This window comes from Chelonia mydas, chromosome 5 (assembly GCF_015237465.2).
Source record: "Chelonia mydas isolate rCheMyd1 chromosome 5, rCheMyd1.pri.v2, whole genome shotgun sequence".
Taxonomy (NCBI): domain Eukaryota; kingdom Metazoa; phylum Chordata; order Testudines; family Cheloniidae; genus Chelonia; species Chelonia mydas.
The window spans coordinates 97,184,168-97,210,634 of NC_051245.2; the positions used below are offsets into that span (position 1 = coordinate 97,184,168).

At 39.6% G+C, this 26,467-nt stretch overlaps 1 protein-coding gene across 1 annotated transcript in view; it reads left to right on the forward strand.

Annotated features, from left to right (window-relative positions):
* Nucleotides 1-26,467, forward strand: part of APBA1 (amyloid beta precursor protein binding family A member 1) — a 148,608-nt gene that overhangs the window by 88,945 nt on the left and 33,196 nt on the right. The window contains exons 5-6 of the mRNA XM_043547160.1: nucleotides 6,736-7,943; nucleotides 25,104-25,205. Of these exons, the coding sequence (XP_043403095.1) occupies nucleotides 6,789-7,943; nucleotides 25,104-25,205 (1,257 nt within the window). The 5' untranslated portion in view covers nucleotides 6,736-6,788. The remainder of the gene's footprint in view (nucleotides 1-6,735; nucleotides 7,944-25,103; nucleotides 25,206-26,467) is intronic.

Here is a 26,467-nt window from a genome sequence, read left to right on the forward strand (position 1 = left end):
TTTTTTTTTATTTTTCCAATTGAAACTTACATTCTGCAGCAATTGATGATAGTGACCCAATAAAGTTTTCCTACTCATCAGTGGGGAGGGAATGGTTTAAGCTCTTCTTCTACTCCGATCCAGAAGAGAAGCTGATGGGAAAAAAACAGAAAAGAGGAGATTGAACCCCAGGAACTGAGGGAAGCTAAGGGATTTGGGTGGGAGCCATTGAGGCAGAAGACTGGTTAGCACAGAAAACTTTTTGCCCTGCCTTAGGTTTTCCACAATGTAGAGAAATATAAGTTCTGGATTTAACAAGTTCCAGGCGCTCCCCAGCTCTTGTGGAAAACTTTATGTGCACAGCCACTTAAATTTTGCATGTGCAACCTTTACTTTACTTTATCATTTTCTGACCTTTAGGTGCATAACTGTGCAGCCTCAATGTTCTCAGACTAAGTTTTTAAAATGGAATAATTATTATGGTGGATGCATTTCTAGGTTGCTATGTTTTTGACACATGGTGAATGGGGTCAAATTTCCGCAGGCTTATTTCAGGTATCTTTGGGAAGTGATCCCTTTTATCGTCTTATTGACCTGTCACACAGAAGGAGAAAGCAATCAGGTTTCCCAAATAGGTAGTCATTTGAGATGAGAGAGAGGTTACCCAACAGTAGAGGAAAAACTCATTAGAATTCCATCAAAGGAGTCATTGCAGATACTATAAAATTCTCAGCCAGTGAATTACCTTCATTTTGGTGATAAATACAAGTGAACCCCCTTTTGAAAAAGGAAAGGAAAGTCGAAAAAAATTCATTGAAGGAATAGGCCTGTTAAAGAAATATTTTGTGTTCTCCAGAGGTGATGAAACACACTGACATACTTTTAAATAGCTACATTCCTGGTTAAAAAATAAACAGGTTTTTTTTGGTTGTTTTTTTTAAGCAAATTATATAAGTAAAACTTCCATTGCACTAAAGGGCATAATACAATGTAAAACTGTCTTGTTAAAGAAACTGATCCTTTTTTCAAAATATCTGTCTTTTGTGGAAGATGATGAATTTTGTTGCTTATGAAAGTGAAGGACTGATGATACTGCTGGAGCCTAGCAGAAAGCAGGCAGCTGCTTTGCAAAATTCCCTGGGCATCTGGGCGAATTTACCTTGCTCCTGAGTTCTAACATCCGTGCTCTTCCAGTCCAGGGTCCTTCCTGGGATAGCGTGATTTGTGGTTCTGGATAAATATGCACTAAAAGGAGCTAATCTTAGAAATACCAAAGTCCTATTTACCTGCAAACTCAGCCAGGCTAGTGCACTAAACCACTTCTCCTGTGAGACACATTGAGAAATAGGTCCATTGAACGATTACGTTTTCTGTGCTACAAATGAAAACATTTAATAATACAAGCATGTGAATATCTGTGATGGAAACAAGCTTATTAATATGCAAAACCTCAATGCACTGAACCCAGGTAGTTTTTCATCATTCACAGTGGGGGGAGCACATGGGAGCGGGTGTATAAATTCTTGATTCCATTTAATCAATAACTATCCTCATGAGAGGGAGGATGTATGGGCAGATTCAGTGTAGCTTCAAACGAGCGAAAAAGGGCTGTTTTAAATATCAAACTGAGAGCTCTCATGAAAGTAATCCTGAAGTGAAGGAAAGCCATGTTTACTATAGAGCAAAATGCTTCTATGCCACTTGTTTGTGTGTGTGATGGAAGAAAGGATTAAAAATGCAGGCATTGAAATATTTTTACGTGGCCATTTGGGGTTCTGTTCTTTCCTCGGTGCATTTGTTGCTGTCATTAGCATGTTGATTGACGTTACCTTGAATTGAGATGACAGCACACCCTTTAGTTTTGAGTGTATCAATGCTGTTGTTTTTTTTTTTTTTTTTTTTAATTCTTTTATATAAAATAGCAGAGCGCTAAACTGGAGTTTTATCACAATCTCTCTTTGAAACATCCAAATGCTTTAAAAATGTGTAGAGATTTATTCGTTAATTTTTTCGTTTTACAGTTGAGAACATAGCTTAACCTTCAGTGAGAAACCAGTTGCACCAGCAGTCAAACTCTGATTTCTCTGTTACGGAGACAAATCCATCCATCAGGGTTTGAGTGCAGAGCTAGGAGTGCTTAGGAAGCACTTTCCCATATGCGCCTGATTATTAGAGCACAGCTGCTCCTCTGGGTAATTAATGTGAGACTGTTGCATTTTTCAGGAGTATAACATGTCTTTATTTCCAGGGCCGTGGGACCTCTGTTGCTTCTCTTCTCTCCTGTCCTGTAAAACTGTGGCATTTCACTTAAAGTGGGTGTTTGGAGGTGAAGTTTTTTTCTTGTGGGAACCTGATGAGAACAATCAGAACGGCTTGTATCAGCATGGGGAGAAACTTGTTGCTGGCACCAGAAATCTGATTATTCACTGTGCCCTCTAGCCACCAAAAGTGACTTTCTGTGTTGGCTTGAATTAAGTTCTGAGCTAAGGACCTAGGGTAACATTTTCAAAAGGGCCTAAGTGACTTAGAAGTCTAAGTCGCACCGAAAGCCAGTGGGGCTTGAGCTCCGAAGTAACTTACTTATTTTTGAAAATGTTACTCCCAAGCTGCTGTTTTTGTCAGTAAGACCCTGTGAAATATTCACGATTAAATTTTAAAAAGCTTTACGTTTGTGGTTTCCATATTTCTTTTTACTTGGGGAAAACTGAGATAATTTTGCAAAGCAAACAAAATCAATAAATGCCGTGAGTTTTTCAGTGAAAATGGGACCGTTTTTGAGTGAAAATTCACTTTCAGTCAAAAACAGTCATATGTTTGCGTGAAATGAAAGCTTTCAAAATTTCAACATATGAAATTTTATTCTGAAGATCGATTTTTATATCAAAACACAGTTTCACAAGCTTCACTTCAGAAATCTCCATTTCACAAAAGCAAAATTTTGAGGCCTCAGAATGGCCTATAACAACATTTCAAGTGATATTTTGTATTTTTTAAATAATTGCTGTTTCTTATAGGTGCAACTGTCAGTGATTCTGTCTAGTGTACCCCAGAATATTGAAATTGATTTGGACTGTGTGCATTTAAAATGGAAGTCAGTTATTAGATATTGTCTGAGGGCCTGTGTAGACAAACAGCATGCAGCAAACTGGGAGTAAGTCTACCTTGCGTTAGTCTGCCATGCACTAACTGTCCATCTGGATCCTTCTGTTGCACACTAAAAGTTTCCTAGTGAGCTTTGATCTACTCCACTTGAAACAGGAGTAGATGAAAAAAGGGTCCTAATTCACTAACTTTTTCTGTATGACATACTCACATTTGTTAAAGCACTTTGAAATCTACATATTAAGGGGGTGTTTTCAAAACCACTTAGTGTTGGCCTTCCTCTGTTCCCATTGAAATAAGTGACAGTTGTTCCATTGACTCAAAAAGAGCAGAGTTAGGTTAAAACTTCAGGTGATATTTTCAAAAGCGTGAAGCAGTTTCATTAGAGTTATTTTGTATCCATGGTTAAGACGGAAAGATGTCCATTATCAATTTCACGTTTCCTTGACTAATGTGGATCTAATTCTCTGTGTTTTACAGATTTTTCTGTCCTAGATTCATAGAAATCATACATGGAAAATACATTCCTTTGCCACTGGAGGATTCTTGTTCACATACTTTTGACTAACACTCCTGCATTTTCTAATATTTCTAATGAAAAAGTGTCTTGCGTGGTGTATTTTTCTTTTTCTGCTGTGTTTAAAATCCTTTTGGACGAAATGGTGTTATTTTTGTATGTGGTATCTTCACCTGCTCAACCACGTTTCACGTGATTTCTTTACAAATTGCTATTTAACAATTAGTTTGCAATTATATTATAATTTAACATTAAACTTATTCTTTAAAGTAGAAGCAACACACATTGGAGGCTGAAGACAACATGCTAGATTCGCTCAGGCCTTACACTGGCATAAACTCTGGTGGTAGAAAGTCTGTCCGAAGATCAGGGCCAAGATTCTTTTTCAAATGGCTAATTTTTTGGGTGCCTTATCTTTTAGGTTCCCACTTTGAGACACATGCACCGGCTTCAGTACATTTGGCACAAATTCTACATTATATGTGTGTAAAATATTTTTATTGATATCTGACACACATTTATAGTACCTTCAAATTACAAATGTTCTGGCTAATGGGCATCTTTCCCCCTTAGGCTGCATTCTTGTGAGCATCTTCCTCTCATCCCCTCCCCCTCCCCTTTTCTGGGCTCTGAATAGTTATTTATTATTTATTTGTGGGCCTCTGTAGTAATTATGTGATTGTGTGTGTTTGGCACAAAAATAATCCATGAAATGAAAATGTGATGTATGGCTTCATATGGCAAGTGTCATGGTTATAGATTTAATTAAGACCACTCCTTATTTTAGAAAATACACTGAGACTAGAATACTGCAGTGTAGCAGAATCCTTGTGTTGTTTACATTGCCACAGTCCCCATTTGGTTTGACTCACTGGGCTCTGCTTGGTACAGCACCCAAGGGAGAGAGAATGGTGGTCAAAGGTGATATGCTCCCTTTATGCCTTTCCATTTCTGGGACTGGTTTGGGGGCTCTTTTATACGCTAGCACAAGTTAACTGTTCCAGTTTCCCCTGTGGCCACAAGAGCTGCCCAAAATGCCACCAGGCCAGAGAAATGGTGGATGGGCTGGCATAGGGCCATGAATCCTTGAGAGCTAACTAAACGAGCCACAAAGCTGGCTTATGCTGCCAGACTGGTCGCGGCAGGGGCCAGCATCTGGTGAAATATTGCCAGTTACAAAATGCTTAAAGATCATGAATCATACTGAAAAATATTGCTTTGTCTTTTGGTCTGCCTTCTGAGTTTTAAGCTCCTTAACTCCTAACCAGGACAGGGACCCCACTTACCCCTCTCATAGTGTCATAGAGTTTAAGGCCAGAAGGGACCTCCAGATCAGATCTCCTGTATATCACAGGCCACCACCACCAAACACCTGTACACTAAACCCAATAACCAAAATTAGACCAAGTATTACAGCCTACAGGAGACAACACTGTTCTGTACCATAGGGAGAGAATAGGAGGGACTGAGGTGCACCAGTGCCTAAGGCCCCTGTAATGAGAAGGAATTAATTAAGTTAGATTAACATCGGCAAGTGACCCACATACCATGCTGCAGAAAAAGGCACACACAAAAATCCAAACCCAAGGTCACTGTCAATCAGACCTGGGGAAAATTGCTTCCCAACCTCACATATGATGATCGGTTAGACCATGAGCATGTGAACAAGAACCAGCCAGCCAGCACCTGAGAGAGAGAATGCTTGGTCCCACCTCAGAACACTGGCCCACCCCATCCAATGTCCCATCTCCAGCCAAGGCCATCTTGGATGCTTCAGAGGAAGGTGACCAAAAAAACCCCAGAATACACTGAGGGTGCGGGAGGGCGGAAATCTATTCTTGACCCCTGCAGGCGGTTGGCTGAAGCTCTGGAGCATGAGCTTTTAGGAACATAAGACATGAACCGAAAGTGACCCTCAAGGCTGCTGAGCCTTGGCTCTCACCATCACAAGCAACTTTTCTAAACTCTGAGTTGGAGGAATGGTCATTCTTTTTCTCCTCATCCTCTTCCCCTATCATTCTCATGCTTCTCTGTCCCCTGATGCTCTCTCTCACCCTCCTGCCCTCTTCCCTTGTACACATTCTACTTCAGTCTCCTCTTTCATCCATCTGCCCCTCAGATTCAAATGTCCCTCACATTTTTCCTCCCTTTCTTTTCATACTTCTGCCCCCTCATATTTTCTGTCTTTGCTCCCCATAATATTTTGTTTCTTGTTAGACTTCCTCCCTCTGTGCCTCCTCATGTTCCTCTGCCTTCTTGCTGTTCTCACTGTCCTTCTCCTCCCCACATTTCCCTGTTCATCTCTCTTTCTCTTCTGCCTTTCACATTGCCCTAACCTTCCTGCTATCCCATCACTGTCCAGATCACCACATCCTACACGCTTACAGTACTTCCCTGTCCCCTCGCTGTCACTCACACCATGTATTGAGAACAGGGGCCAGCAATCTTCACTGAAGACAGCCTTGTTTCTCTCCTGTTGAAAGCAGTGGGAGATGGCAGCCATATGGAATATGAGCAAAAGTTGACAAGAAAGCTACAGGACAGCAGCAGATCAAGCGCAGTCTTAAAAAAATCCCTAAAAAACCCACATAAAATTGAGACAAAACATTGGGAGAGCTGGCAAACATGCTGACTGCCAGTGTGCTACGTACGCTGTGAGCGCATGCTCTCACTCTTTGAACAACGATAGAATTTGTTCGTCTAACAGAACACAGAAGATAGAGCTGTGCTTCGGTGCTATATGTAATAAAAACAGAAAACTTCCCATTTTTGCATTTGAAGGGTCAGATTTTGGTTTCAGATACTGCAGACTTGCACCAATGTAATTACATTGCAATAACTAGAATTAATAAATTTTACAGTGGTGTATCTGAGATGAAATTCTTTCCCATAGAATACATCTATAAAAATGTAAATTCTACAGTTCCCCTGGGGTCATGAACCACAGTTCAGGTGTATGATGCTGGTGTAGACCGTCTGCATTACCATCCACTGACTCTGGAACCAAGAAGGCCGTGTATGTGTCTGCTGGAGAAGAAGAGATGCCTTTTGTTGCCACAACATTATATATCAAATCACATGACTTTGTAATCACCGTGGTACTGTATAATCAACTCTCTTTTCTTCTTTCTTTCCAGCCTCGGTAGACAAAATGTCAATAGAATAAGTGGCCTACATTCCAGACCTGGCCATGAACCATTTGGAGGGACCACCTGAGGGGAAGGTGAATGACGAGCCAGCGAACGGAGAGGTGAACGAGTCAGTGGAGGCTGACCTGGAGCACTCTGAGGTGGAGGAGGAGCAGCAGCAGTATGCTGCTTATTACCCGAGACATGCCAATGGCAGCCAAGAAGGACAGTCTGGGCAGGAGGAGGAGGGGATGCTGGCTCGGTCAGCCAGTACTGAGAGTGGCTTCCACAATCACACTGATACTGCTGAAGGGGATGTCATAGCCACAGCAGAGGATGGCTATGACACAGATAGAGTTCAGGAAAATGAGGATGAGAGCGCCTATGCAGTGCAGTATAGACCTGAATCTGAAGAGTACACAGAAAATGCCGAGGCAGAGCATGCTGAGGCCCTTCAGACCCGAACTCTACCTAACCACTTACACTTTCACTCCATTGAACACGAGGAAGCCATGAATGCTGCCTACTCGGGGTATGTCTACACTCACGGGCTCTTCCACCGAGGGGAGGACGAACAGTACGCTGAGCCCTACGCTGACTATGGACTGCAGGAGCACGTGTATGAGGAGATAGGAGATACACCTGACCTGGATGTCAGGGAGGGTCTACGGCTCTATGAGCAGGAGAGGGAGGAAGCTGACAACTATCGCAAGGAAGCTCTGGGTGCCCGCCTTCACCACTACGATGAACGGTCCGATGGAGAGTCTGACAGCCCTGAGAAGGAGGCGGAATTTGCTCCCTATCCAAGGATGGATAGTTATGAACAAGAGGAAGATATTGATCAAATTGTGGCTGAGGTCAAACAGAGCATGAGTTCTCAGAGCCTGGACAAGGCCGCTGAAGATATGCCAGAAGCAGAACAGAACTTGGAATGTGCCCATACTCCCGGTAGTGGGACTCTCGAGAGCAATGGTCAGCTCCCAGCTGGCTCCAAGCCCACAGTCAACTCAGGAGAGTCAGTGCAGAGATACAGCAAGGAAAAAAGGGATGCGATATCTCTGGCTATTAAAGATATTAAAGAGGCTATTGAGGAAGTGAAGACAAGGACCATTCGTTCTCCTTACACCCCAGATGAACCAAAAGAACCCATCTGGGTGATGAGACAGGACATCAGCCCAACCAGGGATTGTGATGATCAGAGGCCACTAGATGGAGATGTAAGTATATGAAGCTATTAGCTTACTTGCTACAAGTGAAGGAATGAGGAATACATAACATACATATGTCTGTCTCTCTCTCTCTTGTGTACACGCACGCACACATGCACTCTCTCACACACGGTAAGGTACACTATGCTTGTATGGCTCATTCTGTTCCTGTTAAGTATTTAAAGCTTTACCTATTTTAATTCTGTATTTTAAAGGATGCATAAGTAGTGGACCTATGTCTTATCGATGGGCCATGTTAATCCTTCGTGAAACGCCACAGACATCAGTAGAGTTACACCAGAGATGAATTTGCCACAAAAGGTTTGATTGCTCTCTTGCAGAAACAAGTGATATTACATTTTTCCAACATTCGTTGACTAACTGATTGGTTAGAATGGCAACCATTCAGTTTATCTCGGGCTATCAGGTTCTGCAGGCTCCCATCAGTTATGGGCTTGCCAACTACAAGAAAGTGCAAATTTACAACACTGTTAGTTTAATTGTAAAATCGAATCACCCTCATGTTTGAACTATATGTTAAAGGTTATTTCTTAAAGTGTACAGTCTATTACAGGGTTTGAACTACTTTATCTTTAGACAACATACCCAACTTGCATCAGAATCAGCCCAGAACTGCTCAGCTTATACTCGTTGCCATGTACAGTTAGTTGTCCGTGTTAAATTTATGGCTTCTCTGTATTTTCCTCTTATTTTAATAGTTTTGGAAGCAACTTTTAATCTTATTAAAATGTATGCCTGAAATGGAGGGGGCCAGTAGATAAAATCAGTAGGCTAAAGTCATCCCTGAAGTAATACAGTTAATGTCAGCCAAGTTTTATCCCAGGGATGAATGTGGCCTAAAACTGTGTGTGTGTCAATTCTCTTTAATTCCTATGGAATCCTTTCTTGGTGTCTGCTGCTTTTGGTGGTAAAACCATGTATAGTTTAATCTTCTAGCTTCCAGTTTAAATAAAAATTAAATATTAATGGCCTTACATGCTTCCATCCGTTAAACCCTGAACACCTCAGCCTTGCTGTAATATCAGCATGGAGTTTGGAATATGAAAAATGGATGTGATCTGGCCAAGATAAGTAGCCTTCATGTTGTTGTTCCTTCTTGGAAGACCGTCAGAAATCCGGAAACTTTTAACTTGTAAGTGAATTGCGAGCTGGATCATGTCACATCACGTAATGCCAACGTAACAAAGAAGATTAATTGCAATAATTAATTTATATTATCCCAGTATAGAGTCAGATACTGGTAATCTTATTCCTGCTTGCGGTCTCATTGCCTGCAGTGGGACTAATTGCTTAAGGAAAGGTAGAAGCAGGATTTGGCAACTACTGCCTAAAATAAATATAATTCCATTTTAACATCCTGGTCTTACAAGTGTTTTCTAGCTTTATATGTATGGATTCCACATACAGTCATGGAAACTCTTAAAGTTATATCTGTGTATCTCTTTCTTAAAAGGAACAGGGCATTGGGAGCTGTGGCTGTTCAGCACATCTAAAATCAAGCCTGTAATACTTGATAGAGTGTGTCATTGTCCATCAATCGGCATATGACACTAGAATTGTGATATCCAGATACATAAGAGCTAAGGTGACTCATTCTGGCATGTGTTGTAAAACACTAGTTTATTTTTTATGATGTGAGTTTTTAAATCATCAAAAAAATCATGATTATTTTTCTCTCATCATCTAAATATATGCCACATTAGTCCATGCATCATCTCATTACAGCTTTTGAGCAATAGATTCTTTGTGTTCTCTTTCTGCCATGACAGCAGTCACACAAAATACTCCTTGTTTTCCTAATGGCTTCAGGTTCACTATCCTAAAATACGGATGATGGCCTCAAGCACATTAGGTTGAAGGGATCCTGAAAGGGGCTGGGTTCTTCGTAATAGGTGCTGAGCTTGCTATGCTCCATTTGACTGCTTTTCTCATGAGGATCCTCAGCACTTTGCAGAACTGGACCATGTATGTTGCACTTGTGGATCCTAATGTGGTGCGCTTGTATAGTGATGAAAGCAGGTGTTTCTCTATGTCCTTATTTGCAACTGATATTACAGTACGTTAAACTGAGCTTTTTGGGGTAGGGGCCATCTTTTGCTTTGTGTTTGTACAGCACCTAGCACAATGGGGCCCTGTTCCTCATTGGTGTCTTTTGGTGCTGCTGTAATACAAATAATAAATGATGCTGATAGTAGCCGAAGCTCATATGACAACTAGATGTTGATAGGCTTTCAGGCAGCCTAAATTCTGAGAAGCAGAAAGAGTGACTCAAACTAGCAATGTAGAAGATCTGTGGCAAACTGAAAGATGTACGTCCCACTTGAAGAGATGAGAATGGGGGTTGGATTTTGTTTTCAGTAACAATAGTTGCTGCTACTTGCAATGTTTGTGATGCTTCACTCAGGTATCACTTGGCACACACAGAAGTCTGAGTAAATCCATCTTCTTTAACAGAGGGTGGATTGAACTGCTTAGCAGCTTGCTGAACAAAATGGTATTGCCTTCACTAAGTGGATCAATTCTTATAATAAAAATACTGTAGAACCCTGTTTATCAGACCATAGAATTTTTTTTCTAGACAAACAAGATTTTGGAAAAATTAGGGGTTTTTCAATATAACTGATGCATTTCAAAAATGTAACTCAATTTCATCTGTAACTGTGGTTTTCAACTAAGAGGGGATTTGATTAATGGAGGTTTTATTTTACTTAGACTGATTTTCAGAAGTACTGAAAATCTTAGAACTCTGACCATGGTCAGCACTCCAGCAAATCAGGCCCTTATTATATTACATTCTTTTCACGTGTGTCCTACAAATGATCTGTTTTCCCTCACAGCTCCTGTAGAAATCAGCTTTCATTTCCAAAATTACTTTCTTGTAAAATGTTTGCAATCCTTTTGTACTGTTAACCAAATAGTGACCAAACCTTAGGATTAGAGTAATAGACTTGTGTCACTTAGCAAGCAGTTCTCTGAGAGGTGATAAAGCCATGGAGACAGCAGAATGATCTGCAGGTGACCGTATTAAATATAGCAGGTTTTGCTTTTTTTTTTTTTTTAGTGGCAAGGGAAAGTAAATGTCACCCTGTAGTGCTGAGCATTTGGATGATAGTGTTAAGATTGGATGCTTTGTAGGGGATAAAGTAGAAGGGTTCAGCAGCAGAGATAAGATGCTGGCTCACATTGGGGTGCTTAGAGTGGGGAACTAGCCAGCAGTTGGGAAGAGGGATGGAGACTATATGAAGTAATGGAAAGGATAAGCAGCTAATAAAGGGATAGAGGAAGGAAGGCCAATTATGGATATGTGTGCTTGTTTTCAGGATACTCAGGGTTAAATCTGGTAGCAAGTTCCATTCATTCATATGTATTTTTCCCAAAACAAATGCTTAATGTTATATATGAAAAACAGAATAAAAATGCCAGCAGTCCAGCTCTTATGAGCAACTCTACAATAACTAGCTGTTATGCTCATGTGATGTAGAGAGGAGGGAAAAGATTTTTTTGTTTCAAACTTAACATTTATACCTATAAGCAGTGAATAAAAAAATGAATAAAATACCCACATTTCCACTTAAGAAGGAGTGAACCAAACTGTGTGCTGATACACGCCCTGTGCAATCCCATTAACTGCAGTGTGCTTCCGCAACAAGTGGGCCCAGAATTTGGCTCCATTAAATTTAAGTACAACGAGCTAAATTTTCACACATGCACGTGCACGCGAATCGATCTGCACTTCTGGATGTCCAATGTCTGGTGCAGCCCCAAGACTTGGATTTTCAGGTGCAAGTCAGGTAGTTAGAACAGCACATCTTTTGGCTTTTCACACACCTTTGTCTTTGGACCTCAAAAGACATGCAGTAGGATTTCCCTGGTATCAGTGCTTGCGTGTTTGGCAATTTCAGTATCTTTCTCGCTTCTATTAGCAGAAATCCTTAAATTTTCTTTAGAAAGTACAGCCATATGTGATTGCTAGACAGAGCTCTATAGGTGCCTCCTGTTTAACCCCCCTTTTTTTTTTCTTCTTGAACCTGCACAGTCACTGCAGCTGTGACACCAAGTAACTGAGACACTTCATGGAGAAAACCATGGAGCAGCAGAGTTAGGTTTCTTGCTCAGAATGCCTCGTCTCGTAGGTGCAGATCATCCCCTTCTGCAGTAAAACCCGGGGCAGGGGACTCTAAAGGAGAAAATCTCCACATGCATTCCCTCATGAAGACACTATCATGTATATATCAGAGGGGTGAGAGTGAGCGATGGGTACTGCCACAGTCCTTGTAGATCCCCAGAGATGCATGTAGATTGGTAGGATGCCAGGGCCATCTGTGCAGAGGCCTGTGTGCTGCTGTGGACCCCTACAGACCCATTCTATCCCAAAGTTCCCTGGCAGTGTGTCTCCGATGGAGCCAAGCTGTCAGGGACTCCCCTATCTGGCTATGGTAAGGGAGGTGTCACAGAGACAACTGACCCTGCTCCTCTGCACAATGATGGGGGACAACTGTGTCTCGAGGGTCCCCTCAGTGCATGGATATCGGAGGGCAAATGTGGACCATTTGAAGAGTAGTAGGCTGTGATCTTGCATACGAGGGATTTTAAAATTCAGCAGAACACTCCGGTGTGTAATTTGTGTGGAAGACCCCATACCACATCTTAAAATCCAAAGTAGTAACAGGATCCTCAGTTGGAGGGGAGTGAGTTTACTGGATCCTGCTGCAGAAGGCCAGAGGACAAATCTGTCACTCTGACACATACAGGTTGGCAGGTTGTTTCCTTCCAGAAGAGCACCTCTGTCTCCTCTTGGCCAGAGAAGAGGAGCATGCTGCCCTCTCTGCCTCTTGTCACTGGAGGTAAGAAACGATGATTAGTGTCTGACTGAGGCCCTCATGTTCAGCTCTAGGAAGAGGGGATTGCTCTCTTCCAACTCAGTCACACATCCATAGTGTATCGTAGACCAGTAACTCAAGTATTGTTGACAGTGAAGCATTTTTGGCTGTTGTGATTCCAAATCTTCAGTTTCTCAGACATCTCCATCACTGGTGTCCAAAGTCTGCATTCATGAGACTTTTTCCTTTGTATGCCATGTTCAGACAGTGAGGACTACTCTGAAAAGAATATTGGTTTTGTTATAATGGTAAATTACACAGATGGATAGATTCTGCTTCACAAAACCAGTCCAGCCTTTGAAGACCAGCCTTTCACATACAGGGGAGCTGAGCTGCAGTGTTTCATGTCTTTCTGGTTCTGGGTCATAGACGTTTTGTTTAAACCTTAAATTTCTGTGTCACTGGTTTTTGTTAGTTCTGGTAACGCCAACACTGGAGCAGCTTCGCAGAGATGAAAACATGTTTCAGGTTTTCCACAGCAGGAGTATTCTATTATTAATGAGGAAATAGAGAAGTCTGTTTTAAATAATTTAAGCAGGTTTCAGGTACTGGCTGAACTTTGAAAGAAAGAAGGAAAAGTGACTGACTATATTCATGTGCTATTGTTAGTGCTTTCTTTTCTAAGCAAAGGCTTTAAAGCTGCTTTTTGGAACTGATTTGAGAAGTCAAGTCTTCAGTGGGTGGCCTCTAGATATTATGAAGTCTTAAAATTATACAGCAGGCCCAGTAACCATGAACATTTTAATTGCAAGGGCAGAAGGCTTTATGCTGATTCATCAACCATGTAGGAGAAGGGAGATGTTTATCAATTATAGTGTTGGAAGACACACACACTCCCTAAAACGGCTCAGGATAGTTAAATTATGGTGAATATTTGATTCAGAAGCCTGTGAATCATTTTTGTGTGTTTATTCAGTTTTTAAATAATTTCTGGAAAGATAAAGGCAACTGGGAGTGATTTTTCTTCATTGTAAACCAGAGCACTGCCTGTGATGCTTACCGTTATGAAGAAAGTCTCCCGAAGACATGGAGAAGAACTGAAGTTATTGCTTCAGATTGACACATGATGTGCGGCCGTTGAGATTCAAAGACAAGTTAAACTCAGGTTACAGACATTAAGAGTGGAGGAAAATCTCACATAATGAGAGAGATAAATAGCCAGAACTGAGCCAGTTTCCAGGAATTCTGCAATGCCAGCTTTTGGTGTGAAGCACCCAGTCCGCTGGCTAGATCTGACCCTCTTAATGTATTCATTGGTTTGCTGAACAAACATGGATTCTGTAGAATCTGAGGTTTAATTTTTAAAGGGACGTTTCTAGCCTTTGTGCTTGCAAAGAAAACCCTTCAGATTTGAACGAGTGGAACCTGTGCATGCAGTGGTGGTGTTGTACTCTGCACAAGAACTCCTTTTCAGAGGTGGATTAAGGGCTCCTGGGACCCTGGGACAGAGCAAGTGGGAGGAGGGAGGAGCTGGTGACAGAATTGTAGCCCCGCCCCACCCCTTCCACCTACTGTCCCACCCCATTCTGCCCCTTCCCCCTTGGCCTTGCCCCCGTTTAGCCCATGTTTCTCCCCCGCCCCCACTGGGACCCCAAGACTGGAGACGTTCTATCCCCCTGCCATGACCCTGGGGCTGCAGCAGGGAGTGAGAGCTCCTCCAGCCCTGAGGCCATAGCAGGGAGTGAGATCTCATCCAGTCCCAAGACTGCTGCGGGGGGGTCCGGGTGCTGGGGCTTCTGCTGAGTACTGGGGTCAGGACACTGGGGCTTCCCCTGCCCGCCCTGAAGCTTCTACCAAGACTCCAGCCTTCCGCCACCCCACAGTGGATTTCTGCTGCAATGCCCATTTTTCCAGAGCCCCCAATTGGCCAGGGCCCCTGGGCCCATTGGATAATCCACCCCTGTCCTTTTGAAGTCAGTGGAGGAAGTTCTGCATAGGGAGCATCTGCAGCAACAGGTACAGCTGCATTTATTTCATTGTGATTATTCCCACCAAACTTACTGGGGCAAACTTTCAGAATTCAGGTCAAAATTATACCTGAAAATGTGTTTGCACAACTAGTTTTAGGAGTGTTCTGTGCAGGCCAGTTGCACGTATTTGGTAGGTTGTTATAGGCAGTTTTCAGCAAGGACAGATTTCTGAAAATTTGGTTTGCCCTATATCTTTATTTTAATGTCTAAGCCTATGTGCCTGCTCCTTAGCACATGCGGGAGGAGCCATTGAGAGTGCATCCAGCAGTGCATGTCTTTGAAAATGCAAGCATTATCTGAATATTCAGATACAGGCACAGATGCCTTTTTTTCTTTCCTTTTCTATTATTGTTTTTAGAACAAGAAAGTTAAATACAAAATACTCTTAAGGCAAAAGTATGAATAAAAATTCAAAAGGACCAAAGTCAGGAAACACAGAATGCTGATTCCTATACCTGCCATAACTGAGCCATATTGTACATACTGTACTATTTTATTATCGTTACTGATATTTAAACTGCAATACTATAAATGTACACAGTATACACAGGTACATGTTGCCTGCCCCAAAAACAATATATATGTGGGTATAAAAATCTACAACATGCATTGTAATACAAGAGTACTTCTCCACAAGGAGCCAGAGCTACCATTGCTGAATAGGCCCAAACTTTGCATTTCCTGATGTATGACTGTTTAAAATTCAGTAATAATGTATTAACGTGGTTTGAGGATTTAATGAATGTAAACAGTCAGTACCTGCCAAGTGTGTGTAATTATCTCTGAAAATTTCTGAAGAGATATAAACTTGGAGCTGGAGACAAGGGACCTTTCTTGTAATATCTTGGGTCGGATTTATTGGAGGATAAATTATTTCCTGGAGAAACTCTAAAACATATAATTAAAGTATACATCTTAATACATGTGTACATGTTTGTTAGTGTTGTTGTCTTAGCTGCCTTTTAACAATATCATTACCTTAACGTAGTAAAACAAAACCATCTAAAATGCATACTGAGGATGAGTTATGGAATAAGGAACTTTTCACCGATAGGTTTCAATCTCCAATCCAGTCCAGTCCAGAAGTTTTCACCATCTAACACCTGTATCCTGGTCTGTGTGAAATGAATGGTTTTAATGTAGTTTTTAATGGGCAGGACACAAATCACAGTGGAGATTAACTGACCCTTTGTTGGCAGTCTCAGTAAAGAGACTCACATTTGCCAGATCAGAGTATTAGACTGAACTGTTCTGCCTGTACTGGGGGAAGAAGGGGAGCTGTTGTAGTGTCTGATGTCGCTGACTACCAGTTTCCATAATAATCCCCATATTCCACATACTTGTAACTTTCCAAAGTGTTCACATTTTGGGCTGAAATTTTCATGATTACTGTCTGCCCAAAAGGGATTCTTCTTGTTTTGGGAAAGTTCAAGCAAAAGCTCTTCAGCTGTTTTACATTAGTGAGAAGAGAAGTGAAAAACTATACTTTTCTCACTGTAAAATCAACATTATTCTTATTTAAGTTATGACAGCACCCTGTGATTTGACATTAAATATATTCTGTAAAATGTTACAGGATGCACAACAAAACTGAGTTAACGTTGCTATTGGTACCCTATTTATTTTTTGTATAACACTCAACTGTCCTAGGTGCTTTACAGAACAAATAAGAGGAAAAGTTTCTGCCCCAAAGCTCTTCCAATCTAATTTCCGTACATTGTAACAGATAGATGAGGGAGAAGTTGAGGAAGAGCCAGGGTTCCAATAATAAGATCATATGGTTACTCTTACGAGGCAGGTACATATCTTTAGGGTTCTGTTCAGGGTGTTGGGGAGAGAGAGAGAAATTATTAATTTACTGCCCATAGGCAATATGGCAGAAGTGAGTGAGGTTTTTTTTAGAGAGTCGAAGGCCCACTCCAAAAAATATAAGTGCAAAGAAAATGCAAGCTGAGACCTAGCAGGTTTCATCTAACCCCCTTGGAGACTTAGACATAGAAAAGTTGACCCTTGATTCAAATGGCACTACTGAATTTTGCTTTGATCAAATATTTGTGGATTCTCCATCCCCCCCAAACCTGTGTGTGACAGTGCTAATAAGCTGTTTATGAAATCTCTAGGTATACTGCTGCTAAGAATGGGTAAACAACACCACTTTTCTAAAACAAGAACAGTTCGCTGTGACAAAAGAAGCTCCAGTATTCCTGATGTAGGTCTTCACAGGATATTCAGTTACATAGCAGGTTAAGCTGGATAGGTGTGACACAATGCAATGCTGTCGCATCTCCTATTACCAGTTTCATTATTAAACCCAAGCACAAAATAACAGTGAAGCACTAGCTTATTCTCAGGTTTTAAGTGGAGGATGCTTTAGTTACACCTGGACAACACCAAAAACTTAATGGAGAATTTCTGGATGTACCAGGCTGAATATCGGAAAAGACAGGTAGGTGGAAAAGGAAGGAAGAGAAGTGGGGATGCTGCTCCCTTTTTTTCATGTTACTCCCTTTTATACAGCCATTCACAATTCTAATGAACATTAACGTTGGTACAATAGATCAGTGGACACGTGTATAGTTTGTCTTGCCAGAGTTTGGTTCAGGCTTCTTAACTAGTTTCAAGATTATAAGAACAGTGCTACCACACATTCTTTTTAAATCATATGTTATAAAAGATATCACTTGGAAGAAGCTGAGCAAACTGCCCCTTCCTGCTATTTCTTATTGAATCTCTTTTTTTTGTCCTAGCATGTGAGCTACCTATATATTGTAAGTTGCACACCGTAATGCGCATTGTACCTTTTGCTTTGTGATGCTAAATAAGCCAAATATGTATGAGTCTCTCCTAGACTGAACTTCCCTTCACCTCTATACAGGCGCTGTTTGGGGGTACCTAACGTTGCATACAGTATAGCAAGCTGTATATTGCATGCAGTCTGCTCTTTTAATAAATTTCTTTAGTGTTTTCAGTCAGACTGCAGTCATCATCATAGAAAAAATCTTACAGTAAGAATGCAAACATTCCAAATAGAAGGCATTTATATGGTCTTTAATAGATGAATAATTCCAATACTTTTTAGATGTGCGTAGTTTAGTATGCGTTCACCCACACGGATTTGTAATGCTGATAACTACTGGAGCAACAAAGCAAAAAATTTTAAAATGTCGGAACTCCTACATGTGGATGATACACTAACAACTAGGCTTATTTATTTATTTCTAATTGAGCCTGCCTTGACAGCATTTTAAAGAACTATTTTGGGGACAACATTCAATGCTTAATCTGCTCTAAGTGTCTTTGTTTTGTTTGTTTTTTTTGTTTTAAGACTCAATCCTACATTATTTGCTCACACAAAACTACCACTAGCACCATTGTTAGCTTGGCAGCATTGCACACCGGTTATGTTTTAACACAAATAAAAACAGAAACAGTAAAGTTTAGTTAGAAAAACAGGAATGGAAAAACAACACAGCTGAGTTAACTAGTGGAACTGTAACTTTTGCATTTCCTGACTTAGTGTACGACTCTTACCTATCTATGTAACTCTCTCCCCATGTAACTTGTCTGAACGCTGAGGAGCTTTCTTGGGTAGGGGAAGATTTTCCCCCCTCAAACCATGGTAGCAGAGCTGCAGAGCCGAGAATACTTCAGCCTGAAGGCTCAAGTATCTTCCACCGCTCTTGGTATCCATTTTTAGAAAGACTCTTTACCTGTCTCCCGCTTCCTAGTCCATACTTTTACTCATAATAAAAGTTTCTACTGTACAGTCAACTTTCTGGAGCAAGATTTAGTGGATGTGAAGTCAAGGACTTCTGGCTTACCTAGCAGCAGGGTTGGCAGTTTCCTGGGACAAACTAATTTAGCACAGGGCGCTGGTAAATACCGGCTTAAACCTAGTTAAAACCAGAAAACTGGGGAAATTAATTGCATCCATGTCCAGCAAGTTAGCATAGAATGAATCTTTTCAAACTTTGGTTATATCCATTCAGAACTGAGGAACACGCTTGGTCTATCCGCTACATCTAAGTTGGTTTTCTGTTGTAGAATGCTGCATAGGCAAATGGACCTGGACTAATTGTCTGCAACTCTGCCTGCTTCTGATTGTTTAATGCTTCAAGTCTACAACAACGAATTATTGTCATTTTCATACAATCAGATGTTTGACTTTTGTTTGTATAATATTAAAAATTGAAATTAATCCTGACTTGTAGGTTCTATGAGAAAATATCCAACCAAAATTTACACAAACATTCCAGTGTTCAGTATTATAATTACATATATAAGTATTACACCCACTGCAGTTTTACTTCAATTTAGGGTTGTTCAAATAAAATCTATGAATCTATTGCCTTATGTAACTACAATTTGAATATGTAACTAAAACTAAGTGTAATGCGGTATGCATTAATGAAACAGTTCTTAAAATAGAAAATGCCTTTAAACTGGGACTAACTAGATTTTCACGGAATGGTGAAAAAATCATAGAATACTGCCTGGTAAATACTGCCTTTGGTAAATACCTGGTAAATACCATCCTGTCCCTACCTAGTGAAGATCTTAACAAAGGGGTGTTTTTAGTTAGTGGTTTCTGGTGCTTTATTGCTCACCTGTGAGGGGAAAATAGCAGAAGCTTATTTTTTATACCACAATATTTGGTAGGACCTCTAATTCTGTCCTCCTTACTGGGTGTGTGTATGACTTGTACTAATGTTATTAGGAGTGTGTGTGTGTGAGAGAGAGAGAGATAAGAGGTTAGACCTTGTAGCCCAGGATCTGCATGTGTGCCTTTGAGTTGTCCTTAAGGCTAATATGAAAACAAGAAATGTTGTAAGAACCTACTGCTTGTGTAAGAACTCCCTTTTCATAACATAGTTCTGGAAACCAAGTTTCATCTCATTTGGAGGCAGAGGGAATCCATTCAAGTTCCTCTGCAGAGTCCGACAGTGTCTCCGAAATGAGGATTCCAGTGAAAAGAGCCAGGTTGGTTAGAGATATGGCTGCCCCTAAACAGAGCCTAGCCCTGTCACAGTGTAAAGACATTGGTTGGCCCAAAGAAGAAGCAAGCAGTGGGGAAGGTCTGTTTTGTTTTGTTTTGTTTTGTTTTGTTTTTAAAAGTTAGGAAACTAGTGATCAAATGTGTTAAATATCTGGTGTTGCCTGCTCAAGGTGGCAAACTTGAATGGGCTGATAAAGTTATGTAAGGACCCAAATATATATATATGTGTGTGTGTGTGTGTGTGTGTGTGTGTGTGTGTCTGTGTTTTAGAGGGGACTGTGTAAGATTCCAATGTTTGCTCAGAACCCGACTTGCATAACTGTGTGAGGAGAATCTTACCTATATAGCCACGCTATTGTACCTGTGAAAACTTATTTTGTAAGTACATCTAAAGGTGCTTTTGAAATTAGGGCTCTATGGGTCAAATTCTGTGCTCACTTACAACTTATACAATTCCATTTTAATCAACCCCATTGATTCCACCCTTTGTATTTCCAGTATAGTAGTTGTCCTAAAATCCTTTCCAGTTTTGCCTTAGAGAACTAGATATGGCTTCTTCAGTATTAGCAGTGCTCCCTGTTACTCCCTTTTAGGTAGGATAATGGTTCCCAAACCATGGTCCACAGAGATGGTTGATCACATCATGTTGGTTCTCTTTGCTATTCTCTTCACCAGCATCACATTGAAAAGAGTTAAAATACAACAACTGGTTACCTAATATTACTTTCCCATGTAAGCAGTTGCTGTTGGTGGCTGGCATATGCCGGTTACATGACCATAACTGAGAGCAAGAAGAAGTCCCCATGATTAATGATTGGGAGGGAAGGTGGTCCATGAGACCGTTTCTCCATTAAGGATGGATCCACAATGTGAAAAGAAAAGAAAATTAGAAAACTTGTGATCTAGACAATACTACAAATACGGAGGTAACATTTGGGACAGGGCCTCTTTCTTCCGGTGTTTGTACAGCGCCTAGCACTATGTGGTCCTGGTCTGTGGCTGGGGCTCCAAAGTGCTACTACAATAAAAATAATAAATAAATGACAGTATTGTTGTTATTATTTATTTGTTATGGCTGTCAAGCAATTAAAATTAATCGTGATTAATTGTGATTAAACAATAATAGAATACCGTTTATTTAAATATTTGGGGATTTTTCTACATTTTCAAATATATTAATTTCAATTACAACACAGAATACAAAGTGGACAGTGTTCACTTTATATTTATTTTTTATTACAAATGTGTGTGCTATAAAAAAACAAAAGAAATAGTATTTTTCAATTCACCTTATACAAATACTGTAGTGCAATCTCTATCATGAAAGTTGAATTTACAAATGTAGAATTATGTACAAAAAAAACTGCATTAAAAATAAAACAATGTAAAACTTTAAGGGTGGATTTGATTTAAATCAAATTGATTTAAATCACTAGTCAGGAAGACTCAATTTAATCGTGGATTTCTACATAAAAGTGCATTCTTGTTAGTTGTTTTAACCTTAATACATATTCTTCACAACTCAGAGATAGATGTAGGTTTCATTTTTAGAAGGTACACATTATACATTTTTAAGTGATTTATTTTGAAAACTTTTCAGATTAATTTTACAGCTATATCAGAAAATGAATGATTGTTTGGTTATTTCATTTACCAAAGGTAATAGAAGCAGATATTTATGAAGTCAGTTCACCTCCCAATATCTCCAATTCAACAGGTTAATCATTAATATTTGGAGGATTTTCTTACCTTGCTGTATTAGGAGGAAAACATCACCAGGCAGACATTTAAATTGTTTTATTTAACTGAAACAACAACATTATGTATTCTGGATTTTTTTTCTTCAACAGCAAACATAACAAAACAAGCATATGAATTTTTGAATTTAGTTAAACATTCAGGTTTTTTAAAATCAGGTTGGTTTTTGTTAAAATTGTTTTAACTAAAATAGTTAAATGAAATATTTAAAAAAAAATTAAATCGACTATGTCAGCCAGGTCAACATGAGAAACTTAAAATATTGGCTTCTGCAGCTAACTCAGTTGTCTTCACCTTCATTTTCTTGTTTGTTAATAATCTGGAAAAGAAAAACCAGCTTTCCTGCTTTTTCAGGACTCAAACGATTTCTCAATTTGGAATGAATTCGTCCAAAGGAAGAAAATATTCTTTCTACACCAACAGAAGAAGCTACTGCTGTTAAAAGTGAGATTATCACTTCAGCAGCCTCTGAATCCAAGTGCTTACGTGACTTCCACCAGTTCACTGGTTTGACTTTCTTTAAAACATCATCAGCAAAAACATACATTTCTTGAATGGTTCTTATTCCCAAACTGGGTCTCTTTTACAGTCCGCTGCCATTATAGGTTTTCCCTTTTAGTGAGAGAATGGTATGGTAGATCTCAAATCAATGAAGGCTACACTCAGAAAGACCTCAAGACTTCTGGAATATGCTGCTCAAACAGTTTCACTTTTGTTTCTACTGCCTGTCCCTCCCTTCTCACATTTATCTCCAGACTTCTTCTCCTTGTCCAGATCTATTCCGTCCCCATCAATCTTCTGTTCGTTGAACTTTTTGAAACTTTGCACCTTTAGAGACAGGTAAGGAATTGACTGTGTGTACACTAATTTGCAAAGAGACAATAGGGTTGAGGTCTGTTATTTCTCACCTCTATATATTATTTATTTAAAAACATTTTTGCTGTTAACAAGCATGTTATCTCTGGAGACACAAATCCACTGTTTGAGAACTGCAAAACTAAGAATCTCTGATGGTATCTTCCAGACTGAGCACTGAGTCCCATTGGGTAGATAGAAAGATTAACCTAAATAATCTATACAGAAGCCCCTGGAACCCCATAAGATTGAGTCCGTAATCCATGAACTATTGGAACTCATTTACAAAACTTTTCTTAAACGTTACATGAATATATTGTCTCACACTATAGATTAGAATTTATAATCCCTATTCCATGATGAGATATCTTTGAGCTATAATGTATCTTTATCTTTAGATAGGTTTTTTTCCTCAAAAAGCATTTTATCAAAAAAAATCAGATTTAAATTAAAAAAAAAAAATTTTTTTTTAAATCATTGATTTTTTTATTCACCCTGAAAACTTTTAGAGCCTACTATCCACTCAGTCCTACTTCTTGTTCAGCAAGTCACCCAGACAAACTAGTTTGTTTACATTTTCAGGAGATAATGCTGCCCTCTTCTTGTTTACAATGTCACCGAAAGTGAGAACAGATGTTCGCATGGCACTGGTGTAGCTAGTGTTGCAAGATATTTACGTGCCAGATTCGCAAAAGATTTATGTCTTCAACCATCTTCAACCACCATTCCAGAGGACATGCGTCCATGCTGGTGGTGGGTTCTGCTCAATAATGATCCAAAGCAGTGCGTACCGATGCACATTCGCTTTCATCATCTGAGTCAGATGCCACCATCAGAAGGTTGATTTTCTTTTTTGATAGTTCGGGTTCTGTAGTTTCCACATCTGAGTGTTTCTCTTTTAAGAGTTCTGAAAGCATGCGCCACACCTTGTCCCTCTCAGATTATGGAAGGCACTTCAGATTCTTAAACCTTGGGTTGAGTGCTGGAGCTATCTTTAGAAATCTCACATTGGTATCTTCTTTGCGTTTTGTCAGATCTGCAGTGCAAGCGTTCTTAAAATGAACATGTGCTGGGTCATCATCCGAGATTGCTATAATATGAAATACATGGCAGAATGCGGATAAAACAGAGCAGGAGATATACTGTTCACCCCCAAGGAGTTCAGTCAAAATTTAAGTAATGCATTATATTTTTAATGAGCATCATCAGCATGGAAGCATATCCTCTGGAATGGTAGCTAAAGCATGAAGGGACATACGAATGTTTAGCATATCTGACACATAAATACCTTTCAATGCCGGCTACAAAAGTGCCATGCGAATGCCTGTTCTCAATTTCAGGTGACATTGGAAATAAGAAGCCTGCAGCATTATATCCCATAAATATAAATAAACTTGTTTGTCTTAGCAATTGGCTGAATAAGAAGTAGGACTGAGTGGATTTTTAGGCTCTAAAGTTTTACATTGTTTTGTTTTTGAGTTCAGTTATGTAACAAAAAATATCTACATTTGTAAGTTGCACTTTCACGATAAAGAGATTGCACTACAGTACTTGTATTAGGGGAATTGAAAAATACTATTTCTTTTGTTTATCATTTTTACAGTGCAAATATTTGTAATAAAAATCATATAAAGTGAGCACTATACACTTGTATTCTGTGTTGTAATTTAAATCAATATATTTAAAAATGTAGAAAAACATCCAAAAGTAGTTAATAAATTTCAATTGGTATTCTATTGTTTAACAAGGTGATTAAAACTGCGATTAATCACGATGAATTTTTTTAATCGTGATGAATTTTTTTTAGTTAATTGCATGAGAACTGTGATTAATTGACAGCCCTATTATTATTTATTATTATTTTATTTAGTTTCTTAAGGCAATTGAAAAATGGTTAGTAGCAACCATGGAAGCCTGCTTCTGTTCAGTTGAGGCCAACCCTTCTGGCAAATCGCTCCTGAGCAATTGTACATACACCTGCTTCTTAAAGGAGCAGATTAGGACTCAGTATCTGACTCTTTAAATTTGCTACTTATAAGTTCAAGATGAATAATCTTACTAAAGTTGCACCCCCACTTTCTGATCAGGCCCTCAGGGTTTCTTCACTCCTCTCTCGTAACAATTTCCATCTTGACTTCATGCATTTTTTTCTTGTTTTTTTTTTTTCTTTTCAAAATATTAGGCTGAATTGTTTGCAGCCTTCAATAAGCGAATTGGATAATTTGTTTGCATACACTACTTATGTGGGGAGATATGCTGTAATTGCAACTTAATTGAATGGCTGACAAGAAAAATCAAATGCAAGTCACAAACATTCATGCTAAACATCATAATTTCCCTTCTCCTTCAGCTTCCAAAATTATGTTTTCATGTCATGCTTTTTTGGTGAATGTTATTTACCCTGGATTTAATTTTAGTTCAATTTTCAATTTTTGTAGTTTATGGACAAATAAAATATTTAATTTTCCCCATAAACATATAACTATTGAGGTAAAAAACAGTGGCATACTGAGAGTTCTGCATGTTCATTACCATACGAAACAGAGGCTGTAACAATGTAAACAGTGTTTGGCTGCTGTTATGTTTTTCATCTTTAATCCCTTATTCCCGCTTCCAAATAAAACAGAGTGAGATTTCTACAATGGTCACTCAGTTTTTTTATTTAATTCTCTTTTCTTACCATATCTAGTCTCCATCTCCTGATTCCTCTTCACCCCGTGGTGCTGAATCGTCAAGTAGGCAACATCACCAAGATGTCTGTGGTACAGCAGAACCGTCCACTAATAAAGAGGTAGAGTGCGGTCTTTTTAAGAGACACAGTCCTGTTCCACTCACTGCTCATGTCTTTTTATCTTCTTCTTCTTCCCTCTCCTTGTATATGAAAAAAACAAAACTGGCATAAGTTATTGTTTTGTTCTCCCTCATGTTATGTGTCTCTGATTGAAACCCTAATTTAACACCGCTGTTTCTGATGGCTTTTTTTTTCTTTTCTTTTCTGCAGTGATGTTTGTGTAACAGGCTTTGGAGAGTTGATTTATTTAAGAGCAGCCAATGTCCCCTCTGTACTGGGGCAAGAGGAGGCAATATTTTCTTTTCCCTCTCTTTACAGAGTGTCCTGCTACAAAGGAGGTTACATTTCTTACGCCATGTCTACACTAGCGCTTATGTCAGCAGAACTTTTGTCGCTCATGGGGTGTGAAAAAGACACACCCCCTGAGCGACATAAATTTTGCTGGCATAAGCGCTCATGTGCACAGCACTATGTCAAAGGGAGACACTCTCCCGCCGACATAGCTAATGCTGCTTGTTGAACTGGTTTTGTTATGTTGACAGGAGAGCTCTCCTGTCGGCATATCGCCGCTACACGAATGATCTTACAGCTGAACTGGTACATCGGTGCCTCTATAAGCATATAATGTAGGCATGGTCTTAGTCAGGATGATAGGCCTGCCAAAATAAATAAATATTAATACAGCACTGTTCCTATTAGTGTTGCTCCCTGTTTCATCAGCAGGGAAGTAGAATCGCTGAAGTGTGAAGTGATTTGCCCAAGTGCAGGCAGTGATTCAGTGGCAGGACTGGGAATAGAATCCAGGAGTTCCTGACATTGGACCCTCAAAAGTGCCTCTATCATGCGAAGACTAACCTGTACATGGTTAACTTTACAAACAGTGAATAGTCCAATGGGACAACTGAGAATGTGGAAAATTTATCATGTGTATTTAGTCTTTGCATATTGTGCCTGGGGAACTATACGAACAGAAGAATTGCAGTTATCTTTGTTTTTTAATTTCTAACTTTAATAAATACAGTGCAAACAAAGAAAAACTTCAATTGTAGAAAGCAGGTACCATCTAACTATCAATTTGTATTGTAGTGTCTATGCACTGGTCAGTTTTCTACAGATATAGAAACTGGCTGAGAATTGAAATTCCAAGTAATAATAGTCATATCCATCTTTTCTTTGTTTCAAATTTGACAAAGAAAAAGGATAGGCCTATGATTTATGAATTATATTTTTTAAATCTTTATTTACATTTTGGGAGGTGATGG